The following is a 17,233-nucleotide window of genomic DNA, read 5'->3' as shown; positions in this document are numbered from 1 at the left end:
TGCGCAGCGTGGAATGGTCACTTGGTTGTTGTTAATGCTTTATTAAACAAAGGTGCTAATGTTAATGTCGAAAAATATTTACCATTGAACTGCGCAGCGCAGAATGGTCACTTGGATGTTGTTAATGCTTTATTAAACAGAGGTGCTGATGTTAATTTAGAAGACTTTGAAGGTTGGACACCATTGCACCGCGCAGCAGGGAATAGTCAGTTGGATGTTGTTAATGCTTTATTAAACAAAGGTGCTGATGTTAATAAAATTAGTAACCAAGGTAGTACACCATTATATACCTTGCAGTACTAAATGGCCATAAAAATATTGTTGAAACCTTATTGAAAGTAAAGGATATAAATATTAATGTTAAAACGAATAACGGGGTTACACAATTACATTCTGCAGCCAAAAATGGTAACAAGAATCCTCTATATTATGCTACTAATGATTCAATTAAAAAAATTCTGGCATCGACCAAGGAACCATTTACTCAAGTAAAAAAAGGTGATCTACAAAAAGCTATTGTCTACACTGTGCTGCTTGGAAAGTTATGTAGAGATTACTGAAGTTCTCCTAAGAAATGAGGCAAATCCTAATGCTGCTGGTAAGAACGGCTATATGCCTTTACATTATGCTGCTCAAATTCAAAATTGTACAACTGCTGTTAGATAGAAAAGCAGATCCTAATATTCAAAACGATAATGGAAAAACTCCATTGGCTTTAGCTAGGGAAGAATTAGCTCAAGATCCACAAATTTATCAAGAAATTATAGATATTCTTAAGTCTAAATCTACTAATCAACAACAAGAGACTGATCCTATACGTCAAGGAGGTAAAGTTTCAGCTGAAGAATGCTTACCAAATAATAGAAAGAAAAAAGAAGCTAAAGTTGGGAGAGAAAAAAGGAGAGGGAGAAGGAGAAGAAGAGAGAGAATGTTTATTCACATGGGTAGATGTGGATAAATTCAATGCTGAAAAAGGTAAAAAAGAAGACTTTAGTAAAATTAAAATAGATAGTGAAAAGTTCGTTAATTACATTAAAGATTTGCCAGAGGCGAACCAAAGTCAGCTAATTCAACTAGCAGATAAGGTCCGAGTTACAGGTGAGTCTCAAAGTTTAGTTAATAATTTAATTGGCAATCAAAAAGTCATGGGTCATCTAAATAGAATAAGAAAAATCTCCGGTATGACTATGCGTGGCATGATGGTTAAAAATGTTTTAGTTGACTTTTTAAATGGTAATTATCAAGGCGTAGCAAGTGATGCAGACAGAAACACAATACGTGGCTGCATAGCGATAGTAAGATGCAAGGAGCATCGATCGCGTCTGACTCGAAGCAGGTGGAAGCGAGTACACGAAACTCGACTTCTAATCGTATCGGCGAAGAGAATCGTAACAATTTAGCCTGTCAAGCTAACGTAATGTCAACACCGATAAAATGCAGTAGTCAGGTGTTGCTTGCGACCGCCTCCGTGAAAATATGATCGATTCGGCCGCAAGAATGTATGCAGGGCTTTCCTAGACGCGAGATCTCAAACGAATATAATGCGCAGGGGCCTGTGTAAGCTGCTTCAGTTAAGTGAGCAAAGAATCAAAGTCTCACTGTCAGGTGTTGGTTGTGGTACGACGGACGCGATGGGAGCTGTTAATACCACAATATACTCCACCGTTAGCGAATTTAAAGTTAAGCTGCGATTTTTAGTTATGGACCGTATAACGGAACATGCGCCCTCGCGACGGGTGGACGTTTCCGCGCTAAACATTCCAAAAAATATTAAAATTATCCGATCGGCAATTTGGAGAGTCAGGCGAGATCGACGTGTTGTTAGGCGGAGGAGTGTTTTAGAACTTCTTATGCGTAGGACAGATTAAGTTAGGCAGCTTGAGAAACGCGCCGCTATCCTATAGTCAAAAGTTTCCGGTGATCCTTGCGAGTGATCAATTGACAGACTTGATAATTAGAGACACACATCTGAAAAATATGCATGCAGGCCCCGAAGCGCTTTTAGGTTTGATTAGAGAACAGTATTGGATCATAGCGGGTAGATCGGCGGTCAGGAAGGTCCTGCGTAGATGTTTAGTTTGTTATAAGTTTAACTGCAAAAGTCCGTAAGAAATAATGGAAAATTTACTCATTATTGGGAGAGATAGGCCCTGGTCGAGCGTTCTTAAATGTAGATGTCGATTATAGCGGATCATTTAATATTAAGGTTACACGTGATAAAACGGCCAAAGCGTATTTATGTTTATTTGTATGTTTCACGACACGCGCTATCCATTTAGAATTAGTAAGTGACTTGAGTACCGAGGCGTTTCTTAATTCATTACGACGTTTATATTTAAAATTATTTAAATTAGTCTATTTCTTCTAAAACACCCCGCGTTTGTAAAAACATGTATTATATATTTACAAGATGTAAATACTCGTAAAAATGTACTATACTTGTATAAATGTACTCGTAAAAAGATTCTACAACGTCGTTGAAAGTTTACGTGCGTTTCGAAAAAATTGCAAAAGTTTCTTGGCTCTTTTTTCTTCGGCTGGGACTTAAATATGTACGACAAAACCAACAATCAGCCGGCGCTCGCCAATTCGTCAGACTTGAACGAAGAGCTTGGCCAAGTTGAATTTCTGTTTACCGACAAGATCAGCACGCTCACTGAAAATCTGATGGTGTTCAGACGCTGCTCGGTCAACGACAACGTGTATATGGAAAAGGATTGCGACGGAAATCTGTACTTATTGCCATCAAGCGGAAACGAGCAGGAGGCTGTCAAACTGTCATCAAAAGAGGTAAAAAAAGAAGAAAAAATACTAATTATGATTAAAGAAATTATCAGTAAGAGAGAAGATTATTAAAATAAATTACGATATTAATTATTTTAGTCAAAAGAATAATTTGCGCGCTGCAATAATTAATATGAGAGATCATACCGATCATTGTATGTCATTTGATGCAAAAGTAATTACATTAATTATCGTGCGAATATTTGGCAGCAGTTATTAACGAATATTGAATTATTAATAATAATTAACGTTAATTATAATTAATAATTAATAATAAAATAATAATCAATAATGGTTGTATATTAGTACAAATCATGAACGTCCATAGCTAACGTACTGCTTGCCAAATAATACTGTGCTTGCAATAAGTTTGGTCTATTATTAAATTACTGCTTGTTATTAAAATACTGTTATTAAAAGATCGATAATTCTAGGCTGAAATTTGGCATTTCGTGATAAGCCTATCGTTATGCCACATAGTGCAAACTAATTGCACCGCTGAGCCAACGTCCCGAGATCATAGCCAGACAAACTCTGTTCCGTGAGAAGTTCAGATTGAAAAAAGTCACGAGAGTCAACAGCTCGCTGATGATGCATCCGGATCTGCCGGAATATCAAGTAAAAATAACAGCTCGCGTACGCAAACGTCGAATTCGCGGTAGCGCGTTCCCTGATAAGATTTCCGCTTATCTTACTTTTATTTCAGTACCTACTATATTATTCAGTTATTTTAATATTATTAGAGATTTATACCATACTCTCCATGTATCAAAGCTATAAATATATAATTTGAAACACAGAGTGTTAGAGATAGTTCTGATAAATTAATTACAGCTCTGATGGATTAATTAAATTAGCTTTAAACGACAATCGCAAATATTTCTTTTTAGATATTGATGTTTACTGGAGATAAGGCAGAAACTGCGGAGAACATCGCTTTCTTATGCGGCCATTTCAAGAAAGGTACCGAGGTTCTAAGAATGACGGACCAAACGTCAGTGTAAACCTGTTTCCTAGTTCTCACAAGTTTCGAGTAAGTGCAATTTGCACGTCCAAAATTTTATACCTTTTTTTAGTTAACTCGTTAACTCTCGGCAACCTCTATTAATTCTCGCGCAGTAAGTCGTACTTTTTATTCGAGATGAAAATTTACCAAAGTAATAAATAAATAAATAAATAAATGTATAAATTATTATTCCGCTATTTTTTTGCTTTCTAATATAAATTTTACATAGCAAAAATAATATCCAAGAGAAATTAAAGATAAAGCGTAAAATACATTATCCAAACGTAATTATCCGAAAGATAAAGTATCTCTTTCAACAAAGAAAGCTTGTGATATTATTTAAAATATACTATATTAGTTTATAATATATTTCTGTAAACTATCTCTTACAGACGGAAAATAAAACTAGAACTGTACATCAGTACGGGTTGATAATAGACGGTGTGAGCATAGCGGCGACGTTACGAAATTGTCCACAATTATTCAAATCCGTCGAAATGACCTGCGAGGCGGTTGTCTGTTGTAGGCTAACACCCCTGCAAAAGAGCGAGGTTTGAACTTTCTCCGATTTCCAAACGCTGCATACATAACAGAAACGCGAAGACGTCATTAGCTTATCTTTGCAGATTGTGCATCTGATAAAAACGTCACGGAGCCGTCCGCACACCGCGGCCATCGGCGACGGTGGTAATGATGTCTCGATGATACAGGAATCGCACGTGGGTATCGGAATAATGGGGAAAGAGGGCCGTCAGGCGTCGATATCCGCTGACTTCGCCTTCACGAAGTTCAAGTATCTGAGAAAAGCGTTGCTAGTGCACGGACACTGGTATTACCTGCGCATCGGCATCCAGTTTTTCTTCTACAAGAACGTGGTGTTCATAACGCCGCAGGTGCTGTTCAGCATACACAATGGTTTCGATAACATTACTATCTAGATAACGATAACATTACTATCTATGTCTCTATTGCATGTCGAAAATTCCGATCTTATTCCCGCAATACATAGATAAAGTGATTTATTTTTCTTCGCATCGTACATTCGATTTAATAACATTTTAAAGTACATTCACGATTTTCTTATCTCAACTCGCGAATTAACAGATTTATTTTTTAATTCTTGCATATCTTTTAAATAAATTTCATTGTCTAATAATTTGGCAACGTTATATCCTAAACTAAAAAAATATATCCTTATTTTTATGGAAAGTACAAAAGAGAATATATTTTACAATATATTTTATATAGATTTTATAGATAAAGGATTTATAGAAATATATATTTTTATAGGAACTTTATGATGGTATGTTTCTAATGAGTTTCAACTTAATATTCACGTCGCTTCCGGTATTGATTTACGCATTACTGGAACAGAATTACAACGCGAAGAAGCTTATGAAGCATCCGTACTTGTATATATAAACTATTATTTTTTACTTATGAGCAGGCTACCACATATAACCGACGATATAAGTTCTATTAATTTTGTCACCTATAAGCTATTCTCTTCTATTTGACTTGCATGTATTTAATTATTTAAGTTCAATATAGTTTTTCAGATATACATAAATACTTGTTTGTAAAGACTAAAACGGGCTATCTATACACGCATATATATTTATCACATATTTTATTTAAAAAATAGTAAATTAATAAACAATATTTTTGCAACAGTGTCAATGTCGTTAAACATATAATTTATTACTAGGGACGTCGCATGTTTCCATAGAGAGCTAGCGTTTCACTGAAAGAACTAAATAAATAATACGTTGGAGAAGCAGCCACTTAAGCGCTTCAGTATTATTGATGTGAATGAAGATGTGAATATGTGACAGTACCTCATTTACGATTTTATCTTATAGATACAATTTAAGTCGCTGAGACGACTGACTGTATCATATTATTAAATAAGCGTAATTGTCAATTTATATGGTAAACTCAGTCAAGACATTGCTACTAATTAATTGACATCGAAACACTATTTAACGTTTTTATAAGCATTGAATAAGTCTGAAGATCATTATTTATATACCTAGATTATTTTCTACAATACAATATTCAAAGAAAAATAATATAGCAAAATATTAATAATACAAGAAGAAGAAATGTTCTCGCGTGAATGTTGAACTATGCATGATTGTCGCAAATTGTTACGTATATACGTACGAATGTGTGATATTGAATAAACATATAAGAGATAATATGTACATTTTCTATTTATATTTTATACAATATCTGCTTTTACTTAATTATTATGTGAATAAAATTAATTAAATAAAGCCGCAATTTTTATTCCCAGATTGAAGATTCCTATTCCTTTATTACAAAAAAAATGATACTGCATTATCTAACAGCAGTCTAATTAAAAATAATTTTATTAATTCAATAACATCATTAATGAAACAAATAACATTTTGTTAAAACAAAAGCATGACATATTTATTTCATTAATACTAATAATTATTGAATTAACAAGATTATTTTCAATTAGGCTGTTGTTAACTAATGCTATTATTTCTTTTTACATGTAGTTAAATTATACATATTAGATTAGTGTGAAAGATTTCTCCATCAATCTTTATATTAAATAACTTCTTACTAAATGTAAAAAAGATATATTGGAGCTTTCCGTAAGCAATTTTGCTCCGTTTCTGCTAAAATTTTGTTTTTAGCCCTTTAGCCTAATATAAGAAAAGGTAAAAGGCATAGTGGTGTAAGTCAAATTTTTTTAATATTGACTCGTGTGCATAAATGCAATCTATACAATATATAAATTGCATTTATGCACACAAGTCAATATTTTAAAAAATTTGACTTACACCACTATGGCTTTTGCCCCTCCATATGTATATAACATTTATTATTATTACGTATTAAGAAACCGACAGATATCTACGATAAAGACTTCACATACACGGAAAGAATTTTCTCTTAGAATTTACCCTGAAATCATGGTAGTTGTGGGACAACATGTACCACCAAGAATTTTATGCGAGCTATTCTGATTAATATCTACCATAATAAAAAGTATTAATATCTATTGCATTAAAATATAAAATATGTTTGATTAATTTTACCAAAATGTCTAGAAAATTTCAATAATTTTTCAAAATTTACCAATCTGCTTGGTAATTTTTATCACGTTGTTTGTAAAATATCTTTTGTATATTTCAAAAATTCCTTGGTTGCCAAGTTATCCCAAGTTTGTAGTGAATTTAAGAGTAAAATATAACAAAAAATTCTCTCCGTGTACAGATATTTATTCTCATTTCACATAGATATCCATGACTCACTTAATAGATATCCATTCTTATGCATCAAACATGTTAAAAGCTTAAACATTGCTCAAATCTGCTATGTCTCCATGTGCTATCCCTTCCTCAATATGCAGATATGTTTTAATCTGATCTCTTTCACAAATTTTATCATATCTACGAACATTTCCTCTTCCTACTTTCTACGTGTATAATGCAGGCCTATATTGTGCCTCCTCTTTCGCTAAAAAACGCGAAGCGTGCAAACGTGTGTACTCGATACTGTGCTTTTAAAAGGGTAGAACGGAAAAAAGGACGCGTACATGGTAAAGCTTAGCTAGTCACAAACTATATCATCGTACGAAGATACGTGTGTACTCGAAATATTGCGTAATCGATTTGATAATAATACAAAAAAAAATTATACGTAAAGTGCATAACACTCGACGTCTGAGGGTGCGGCCCCATAAACTGATATTTTCCGCGTAACGCGTATCGTGTAATCTGTAACCAATCACAAGCGTATTGATATGCGTAACAGAAAAACAGTAAAAATGCGAAACGTCTCTGATTGGTTACGCGGAAAATATCAGTCCAAGTAGTCTTGATAGTTTCATAAAATAAATATTTTACCGGCACAGGCGTAGCACTTGCTTTTTACGTTCAATCGATCGAGCGATATTAGAAATAATGCATACGGAACTGGTGCTGACAGTGCTACATCAGCGTGCCGACACGTAACACGTGGATGTGATCGCGAGTGCGTATAAAACGATTGTCCGATTTGCTTCGATCGTCCGTCGCATATCTAAGAGACCATCTCGGACTTGAAATATTAAACGGTAGATCATTAGATCAGACACCTTCCAAAATCCGTGATTGCGAACAAGTCATTCGCCGAAAGATTTAAATTAAGCTTAAAAAAAGTCGGGTTTTTTTCGAGATTTTTATTATTATAGATAAATACGTATACGTATATAACTATATTTTATTATCTATTTATACATATAATATATATATATATATATATATATCACATATAATATATATATATATCATTATACATATATATAATGTATATATCACAACTCAAAAAATTTCGATTTTGAGTTAAACCAATAAAAAATCTACCTAAAATGTTACCTATACGTGCTATAATAGTTTTACAAGTCTATAGGTGCATTATTCCGTTTCGTTTATCCTTATTTAACATTCGGTGAACAACAAGGATAAATGATGCATTATGCGCATCATGCGTGAAATGGGATGCACGTAGACGTATATGTAATAGACTAAGCATTCCCATTTTGGAGAGCTTCCGGTAAGATATGAAGGACAGCAGATATGCTTGCGGAGACGTTTTCTTTTTCTAATCGACACAATTTCCGCAAGCATATCTTTTGTCCTTCAGTGAGCCTATTTTGTAATAACTCTTAACGACAATTTCGTTATCGTTACCTATATTGTCGTTGCGTAGCTTTTTTACCATAAATATCTGCGCAACGCAAATATAATGATAACGAAACTGTCGTTAAGAGTTATAGGCCCACAGATCTTGCCGGAAGCTCTACAATGGCAATGTTTGTCAGTCTACTTATATACGTCTACGGGATAATGCGCCCTTTATGCGAAATCCGTTGCACGGGGCAGAAGTGTCGTTACTCGTTTAAATTGTCATAAGTGAATTGACAAGTGAATCACAGCAGACCTCTTCAAGAAACAGTATAAGTTTCGTCACAACAAAATATCGTAATTGTAATTGCGTTATAAGTTATATCAAAATTCATGTGAAATCTGGACGAATATACCTTATTCGCGAAATTCTTCGGACGTGAATTTTAGTGGTCAATCAACGGGACCGTCTCGTAAACCAGGGGGCGAATGCGACAAATTTCTATACACGGCAACTCGACGGAGGAAATATGTATGCCCTTGTACTCTTTATAGATGTAAGATTGAACTTCAGTCGTATGACGTCGCGGTCATCCATCGATCGTGCCCGGACTTTCGACGTGTTTGTCGCTCGCGGTACGCGGCTGTGCGTCTGTCGAAACGTGAGAGGATCTCTCGTACGATCGGACGGGTTAGTGGTGTCCAGCATCTGGTTTACGTTCGACGGTCAAATGGTCAAGTTTGATAACGCCCGTTACGCTCGTGAGAAGCATACGTCTTAACTTCCCGTTCGCGTTAAATCATCAATCGTGCGTCGGCTCAACCATCGTGTGCAAAGAACGTACGTTAATTGAACGAACACTGCAGTTCTTATTTCTAGTTTCACAATTCCTTTCTTTGCTAGTCAAGTTATTTTTTAATATATTGAAAAATAATTTTACTAGCGGAAAAAATTTCCAAACCCTTCCCCAAAGATTTTCGAACCTTATTTAATACACACAAAATTTGATAGAAAACTTTTTGCATATATATATATATATATTAAATGCAAAAATATAATACTCAAACAACTTCGATTTTCTAACTTTATTTAATACATCCCATCAAACTTTCTATTAAATAAAAAATTAATATCCCAATATCTGTAATATCTATCTTAAAATATAAGATTAATACCTGCCAATAAAAGATTATCTTTATTTATTTAATAGAAATAATAATATTAAATAAAATTACTTAGAAAATAGAAATCGTGTGGGATAAAAATTTGATAAATTGAAAAAAAAGATTGAAAAATTCCTTTTCCTCAAGAAAGATCACCAAGTATACCTGCAGGACACGACCGTCCCAAACAGCATTAATGCATTCCGCTGTACCCTCACACCTGCACACACGCACGCATAGACACGTGCGCGCGCCGTGCATACATGTATGCATGCGGAGATTGCGGAATTTGTGGACAGTGGAGTCAGTGGAGAGCCGAGCAGGCCAACGGGCGTCTCTCTCACGGTGGCTCATCTCGCAAACGGAACGGAGGCAACGGAGCTCCGAATGCTCCGATTTTCGCCGGAGTAGAGCGAGAGAATGGTGAGACGTCCGCGTCTGTTCGGAATGCCGATGCGTCGCGACGCGCTCCGCTGGACTCTCTAGAGATTCTCGCAATTGTGCAAACGACAAAGAGAGAAAGAGAGAAAGAGAGAGAGAGAGAGAGAGAGGCAACGTGTGTGCAACGCGTGTGCGTGCACTGCGTGCGTGAGGTCGTTGCATCGATGGGAACTCCGTCGTACTCTCGTCTCGTTGCCATTCAGCCATTTACCGTGCCATGCGTTCACCCGCCGAGCTGCCGCTCATCCGTCGTAAATTGAACGTTACTGATTAACGCCGGAATTCCTCGTCAGTGCATTCATCAGAATCACACTTGGCCGTCAGTTATGCGGAGGTAGAGCTAAAGGTTATCTTATATCTTGCGACACACGTGCGAGATGCATCCGCAAACGATTGCTGCAGTGCATACGTGCGGAAATTAAATGATAAGATTGATAAGACTGCAAACGTATACGATATTGAAATTTAATCTGCATATTGTAATTTGCGACACTCGACATGAGAGACCAAGTCTCGTCATTATCTTCTTGACAAGTCATTGTTTGGGTGTTTAAATATTCATGCAGTACACATGCAGTTCTTACAAGTGACTTGTGATGCTAGACGAACTGCCCGTTTCCTTATTATTTGGTATAAATTTGACGCGAGTATTAAGTTTCTCTTGGACGTTACATTGTAAAGAAACATGTCAATTATATATTTAATTCAATATACATATATATTAATTCAATTCCTTCTTGTTGGAATTGAATTAAGGCTGGGATAGATAAAACATTTTGCATTAAGATACCTATATGCAAAATAATAGTGGACATTGAAATATAAAATATATGTTATATTTCATTTAAAAATATATTGTTATGTTACAAGCTGCAATATCGATTCAATTTAAAACAACATCCAGGATAACATTATCGGACTATTTCAGGGTTCAACAGGATAAGTGGCGGTATTGAAATTGTAGTGCCAGAAGAAAAATATTCACATCTGTGATATTCGGCAATACATCATACCATTATCACATCATATATTATGATAAGTGAAAGCCCGTGTCTGTCTCGTACAGCAGCCAACAACACAACAGTGCTCTCTGATGCAGTCAGTCTCGCGTGTCAGTTTGAGTCGGGATCAACGTCATTCTTATACTAACAATCATATGCCTGAATATGTAAGAAGATATGTCTTTGGCATGCCTGAATAATTTCATTAACTTGTTTAGATTGAAATTGCATTAATCCTTAATCTCGTTATACATATTACTTTTAGAGCAAATGATCAAACAGAACTGTGCTTTATCAATTTATTCTGACATATCATAAACGTTTTATTTTAATTTTTTTTAATTCTTTTGTGATATTCCCGAGAACAATAAAAGCAGTGCTCGTGTTTTTTAATAGACAAGAAAAAATAAAATTTATGCATGGTAAAGAATTACATTGCACAAAATTACGTTTATTTAGTCTCAATTAATCCAAAGCTGATGATGTTTTATACTTGACAGAAATAAACTGAACAAACATGAGGGTGACAGCGTGCCATTTTCGCCGCTGCGTAATAGCAGGACTGTCCGTAGCACTATTATTTTGCGTCATTCAAGTAATACGAATAGAGTTAGGATTTAATGAATCTGATATGTCAAATTTAAACAAATTGTGAGTGATATTTTTAGTATTCTTACTTCAGTGCCAAATGTTGATGTACATTTTTATACATTCTTTAATTTTTAAATACTTTCAGAATGTACATATCACAATTGATCAAAGAATCAGAACAGTCTTATGTGAGGTACGTACATGATATTCTCCCTTTAACAAGTGAGCTGAATTGCACATAACATTCCAGTTAATATTTTGCATTTGACTAAAAAAAAAGGAAAGCACATCATGCATGTCAGCTTTACACTTGTTATTTATAATTCTGATTGTGTATTTATTATTCATTACTTTTTATTAATTGTACAGAGATGGTATTGTTGCGTGCAAGTTACCTCAGTTGAATATCTCTAGTCCGGAAATAATGAAGTTCATACATGATGTGCCACCCTTATCTTGTGGGCCAGAAGATTGGGTCATAGTGGAAGGTTCAAGACTTGTTATTACTAACAAAGCGAAGACGAAACACGGACAAATAAGATGCATCTTCAGTGGTAAGTTGAAAATAATATTCCCTATGTTCTTGTTCTTGTTACATGAATAAAAATATCGTAATGATTTCCAATAATTAACGCAAAATTATCGCACAATCATTTAATATTATTCTATTTAGTAATCCATACTGTTATCTTTTTTCAGAAATTATTAGAACAGACGACTACGATACAAAATTGTTGGACGGTATAGAGGCTGATGATTTTTACATTTTGAGGGAGAGCGATTTTGCAGACGTCAGATGCAAGTCGAAAAGTGGAGATGTGTTAGTTGATTTGATTATTTACTTTCAAAAACGTACCCACTATTATTTTGCTGATAGTGAATATGTTTAGGTGGCACAGTATACTCGCTGGCGTGAAATATGATCCATATATCAAACAGAAGCACAATTGGGAGAACGTGCCGGACACAGGCCTGAAATTGAACGTGCTTATGTTCGGCTTCGATTCGCTGTCACGAAACACGTTTGTTCGCAAACTCCCCAAGACTTATCGTTTCATAAAACAACTAAATGCTCTGGTGCTAGAGGGATACAACATTGTAGGGGATGGCACACCGCAGGCACTTATTCCGATCCTAACCGGCAAGATCGAACTTGAATTACCGGAAACGCGGAAACGAATTCACAATGCGAATTACGTTAACGTATATCCTATGATATGGAATAAATATGAAGAACACGGATACATAACAAGTTTTATGGAAGATGTACCGCACATCGGAACGTTTACTTATCGCCTGAAAGGATTTGATAAGCAACCGACTCACCACTATATGCGCACCTATTATCTAGCCGCTTCTCCATACTTTAAAACATATAATAAATTCTGCATAGCTGGCACTCCACGTCATATGGTATTAAATGCAATATAAATTTATATGAATTTACGGATAAGATAAAAAAAGAAAGCAACGTCGAAAAAAAAGCTGAAAATATGCTTCAAAATTTTGATTTGTGTTAAATCACAATACAATTTAAACTCGTTAAAGCTATATATTATTAAAGCAAACGAAATTTCTTTTTGATTGATACCTTTGCTAAACTTTTATTTGGTTCTGTAATTATTGAGGCATATGTATTATAGGTAATGATGAATTACATAAAAACGATATTCAACACGTATAAAAAGCAGCCAAAATTCGCGTTTGGATTTCATGGAGAACTTTCTCACGACTCTTACAACGATATCGGAGCAGTGGACGATGATTTATATTCTTGGGTGAAAGATCTTTATGATCTCGGACATTTGAACAATACTATTTTAATTTTGATGAGCGATCATGGACACAGGTTTGAATGCCTCTTATATATAAATAGTGTTAATGCTCTATATCTTTTACACTTCATACATACGCAAGCAAGCATTATTTCCGTTTTACAGATTCGCAGACATTCGTAACACTTTGCAAGGCAAGCAAGAGGAAAGATTACCGTTTTTCTCCTTCATTTTTCCACCTTGGTTCAAGCAAGCCCACCCACAAGCATACGCAAACTTTGTGTACAACACACAATACTTAACATCACCATTTGACATACACAAGACGTTGGAGAACATACTTGACTTTGATACGCCAAAAGATGGGGATCGTCGTCAACGAGCCATCAGTTTGTTTGATAAGGTAAGTCTGATAAGTTAATGCCAAAAATTAATATACCAGTTTAATTTCGTTCTATTAATAGAGTACAAACATGAAAAAGAACTCGTCAAATGTAACGTTATACCCTTATTTGCAATAAGAATAAAGATCATTATTATATGTATTTTATATCTGATTAAACTCAACGATATTATATCAGTATTAATCCTTTGTTAATCATATAATGTATATTAATTACAGTTGTGTGTACTTTATAAATATAATTTTAATGCATTATAATGTCTTTTATAAATATCGGAATTAAGATTGAATCTTGTTAGCAACGTATTTAACTTTTGTCAATTTGAGATAAAATGTTAACATCTACATTTAAAAAAAAATGTAAAATATAATGTCGTATACTTACAAAACAAAAGGAAAACTTATACTTAATCAGATCCAAGTTTTTTTACCATTTGATATTTTGATAACTGACAATTCTTACAATGCAAAGGACTAATGCAAAAAACGCCACTCTTTTATGTAGTAGTAGCTGTAATTTCATGTAGTAATTATGCGAAACATTGGTTGACTCATGCACGCATACTATCTAATAGCAGTAATTCGGGACGATACGATTCCAAGAATACTTCACAAATACGAGATAAAACGTTGTATATGAGTAAATATCAAGATCATAATTAAATGTCTTTTTAATTATAAATCTAAAATTATATGAACGAAAATCTGCGCGAAGAGAAAATTACAATTATTGAATGAGATTATCAACAAGAGAAGATACACAATTTCCATCTCATTACGATACCATAGTAATTAAACATTCTTTTATGAAAACGTAGTTAAACACGATAATATCATTCGATACGGTTTTAGAACTGACGTAAGCACAAGGCACTTTATCTTGACTATTACTCATCGAAACAAACGCCTTTATTATCGAGTAGTCGAATTTTCTTAAAAGTTAAAAAAGTTATCTGCGATATGAAATAATGGATTAATAAATCTTCTAAAGAGTTTCAGAAACAGATAAGTTATCGAAAATTACTTAATCTTTCTTGAAAATACGAAAGCGGATATTAAGTATTAATAAAAAACACAATAAAGCGATAAATGAATATATAAACACATGTCCAAAGTAATCCACACATCACGTGTACAGATTTAATTTTTATCTTAAAAAACAAATTTCGAGAACTTCGGGCAAATCTTGGGAACCAGATTAGCCGCAAAATATATCACTTGTAACACAACACGAGCTCTGACTAACACTGGTGAATAAAACGTCGCTCTGTCTGTAGAATATCCCCACTACTTCGTACTTCGAGATTGCGACTTGCGGCTCGTTTACTGATCGTATCGCTTCTTTTTCACAGAGATAATTCTGTTCCTACTTTATGATTAACACACACAGCGCGATCTTCAATTACTTTTAGAAACTACATAACGAATTGTTGATCAACTGTAATTACTGCATAACTATAACGACAAAATTTACAAATTTGTAACTTTTCTCACGATTAAATGTATGAGAAAAGAAAACCAGATTAAAATTAATGTGATACTTTAGGTGCCTCTAGACAGAACATGCGCAGATGCCTTCATAGAGCCACATTGGTGTGCTTGTCTCGGGTGGAAAGAAGTTTCAATTGACGACACGAACGTTGTGGCCGCTGCCAACTACTTTGTTCAATTCCTTAATGGCTACACCGAGGATCATCACGATATATGCGCGATACTACATTTGGACGAAATTTTATGGGCTGCTAAGCTCATACCCACCAAAGGTACACTTTATGCAAAATGTATCGTTTATCATATTATATTTATAGACAAAACTAATATCTGTGATATCTTAGGTTTACTTAACTTCCGAAAATCCGGAGATCAAGACGGTTTTATAGGTGACTTCAGTGCCAAAACTAAAGTAATGACTGAGATTTATCAATTGAAAGTAAGAACAGTACCAGGTGACGCGTTGTTCGAAGTTAGCATTATTCAGGATCTTGTGAAGAATACTTTTCATACTAAGGTAAGTTCAGGGAAGCGATTTGACTAAGGGAGATACAAGTATATTTTATGAAAATCAATGTCGTTTTACAGATCTCCGATGTTAGCAGAATTAATATGTATGGATCTCAGGCGAGATGCGTGGAAAACTCGCTGTTTCATTTACGCAAATATTGTTATTGCAAAGAATAGGTGACGCTTACCTAGCATAATTTTCAACATTGTTCATACAAGAACAGTGTGTGGATCGAACCATCAATCAAAATAAATCTTGATTGTAAGGACATTATTTAATTTTAAACAAAAGTGCTGTGATTAATATCATTTTCGTTTTTTACTATACGAAGTAGCACACATTAGACTAGTGTTATATTTGTCTTGATTGATTTACCGATAAAAATGCAGCTTAGAGAAATATCATATGGTACATATCACTTCTAAAAGATTTCTCATATTTATCATATTACGATTAAACAGGTAGCTACGTTCCAATCTATGATGCAAGATATTTTATTTTACATGTTTTGCATATTCGAAAAATTCCGATAAATTTTTGCTTTTGCATAATATCGCTCGAGATTATAAAACATAATAATAATGTATACGTATAGAATATATACATAATTGATTATGAATAAAAGTGCATATAAATAATAATCTTCGGCGATTAGTTATAATCTTCGAATTATTTAAAATTTCTGAAAAATGCATTAACGTTTGGATTTTTAAATTTTTTGTTTAGAAATAATATGTGTGCCAACATAGTGTAATTATAATTAAGATTGTAATAATTTCAAATTTTTCGAATATGTTTTTATTAGGGAAATTATATTTTTAAATTATTAATTTTTTGACAATGAATATTGTGCGGATAATAACGATAGTATGGATTGTAAAGAAAAATGCTTGTAATACAAGCAAGATATGGCGATTAGCGTTTAGGAATTTTTTTAAAATTATAATGCATCTATATGATAAAAAAACACAAGCTAATATATGCTAGTCATATCTAAGTCACAAGAACAACGGGCTAAAACTCGTCATTCAAACAAAATACCCTTTCTCACGAGAGCAAGAAGCTTTAAAAATAGATATTTTATAGAGCGAATGCTTTCGTGACTTTACTGTATACCTACATTTAAGATTATCTCTAAATAAAAGATTGCCGTAATCTTTCTGTATGAATCTCACAAGTGTTACACACTTATATATTTCTGGACTGTAATACGATCATACGTATGTATAATTTTATGTGAATGTCGACATATTTTGCAAGAAATTATCTATTTAAAAGGACTGAAGAGTAAATAACAATTAATGAGTATGCGATAATATTATATGCACGAAGAAAGATTTGCATGTAAGTGCTTTAATTTTGATGGAACACTAACTTGGGTTAATATTAAAAATAAAATTGAATCCTATATAATGACAGT

The 17,233-nt window shown here is 34.0% G+C and overlaps 2 protein-coding genes across 7 annotated transcripts; both read left to right on the top strand.

Annotated features, from left to right (window-relative positions):
- The first annotated feature begins 1,104 nt into the window (after nt 1–1,104).
- On the top strand, nt 1,105–5,754 carry LOC139821214 (phospholipid-transporting ATPase IF-like). Its single transcript, XM_071792123.1, has 6 exons — nt 1,105–2,790; nt 3,219–3,402; nt 3,675–3,817; nt 4,183–4,341; nt 4,417–4,683; nt 5,081–5,754. Exons 3-6 carry the CDS (start codon nt 3,728–3,730, stop codon nt 5,210–5,212), a joined length of 648 nt encoding a protein of 215 aa, XP_071648224.1. The 5' UTR covers nt 1,105–2,790; nt 3,219–3,402; nt 3,675–3,727; the 3' UTR covers nt 5,213–5,754.
- A 1,786-nt stretch (nt 5,755–7,540) lies between these two features.
- LOC139821203 (uncharacterized) lies at nt 7,541–17,226 on the top strand. Of its 6 annotated transcripts, XM_071792090.1 has the most exons (13): nt 7,541–7,886; nt 8,887–8,968; nt 10,970–11,209; nt 11,543–11,693; nt 11,779–11,826; nt 12,003–12,187; nt 12,333–12,453; nt 12,524–13,046; nt 13,277–13,482; nt 13,574–13,811; nt 15,358–15,574; nt 15,647–15,819; nt 15,891–17,226. In XM_071792090.1, exons 4-13 carry the CDS (start codon nt 11,560–11,562, stop codon nt 15,987–15,989), a joined length of 1,944 nt encoding a protein of 647 aa, XP_071648191.1. In that variant the 5' UTR covers nt 7,541–7,886; nt 8,887–8,968; nt 10,970–11,209; nt 11,543–11,559; the 3' UTR covers nt 15,990–17,226. The 6 variants fall into 6 exon arrangements, with proteins under 6 accessions (XP_071648191.1, XP_071648190.1, XP_071648188.1 ...); XM_071792089.1 differs by lacking the exon at nt 8,887–8,968; XM_071792087.1 differs by lacking the exon at nt 7,541–7,886 and having other exon boundaries at nt 8,887–9,277.
- Nucleotides 17,227–17,233: the final 7 nt, after the last annotated feature.

The sequence above is a fragment of the Temnothorax longispinosus genome, chromosome 10 (genome assembly GCF_030848805.1).
Source record: "Temnothorax longispinosus isolate EJ_2023e chromosome 10, Tlon_JGU_v1, whole genome shotgun sequence".
Lineage (NCBI taxonomy): Eukaryota > Metazoa > Arthropoda > Insecta > Hymenoptera > Formicidae > Temnothorax > Temnothorax longispinosus.
The sequence above is the reverse complement of the archived record's forward strand: the minus strand, read 5'-3'. Positions and strand labels throughout refer to the sequence as shown.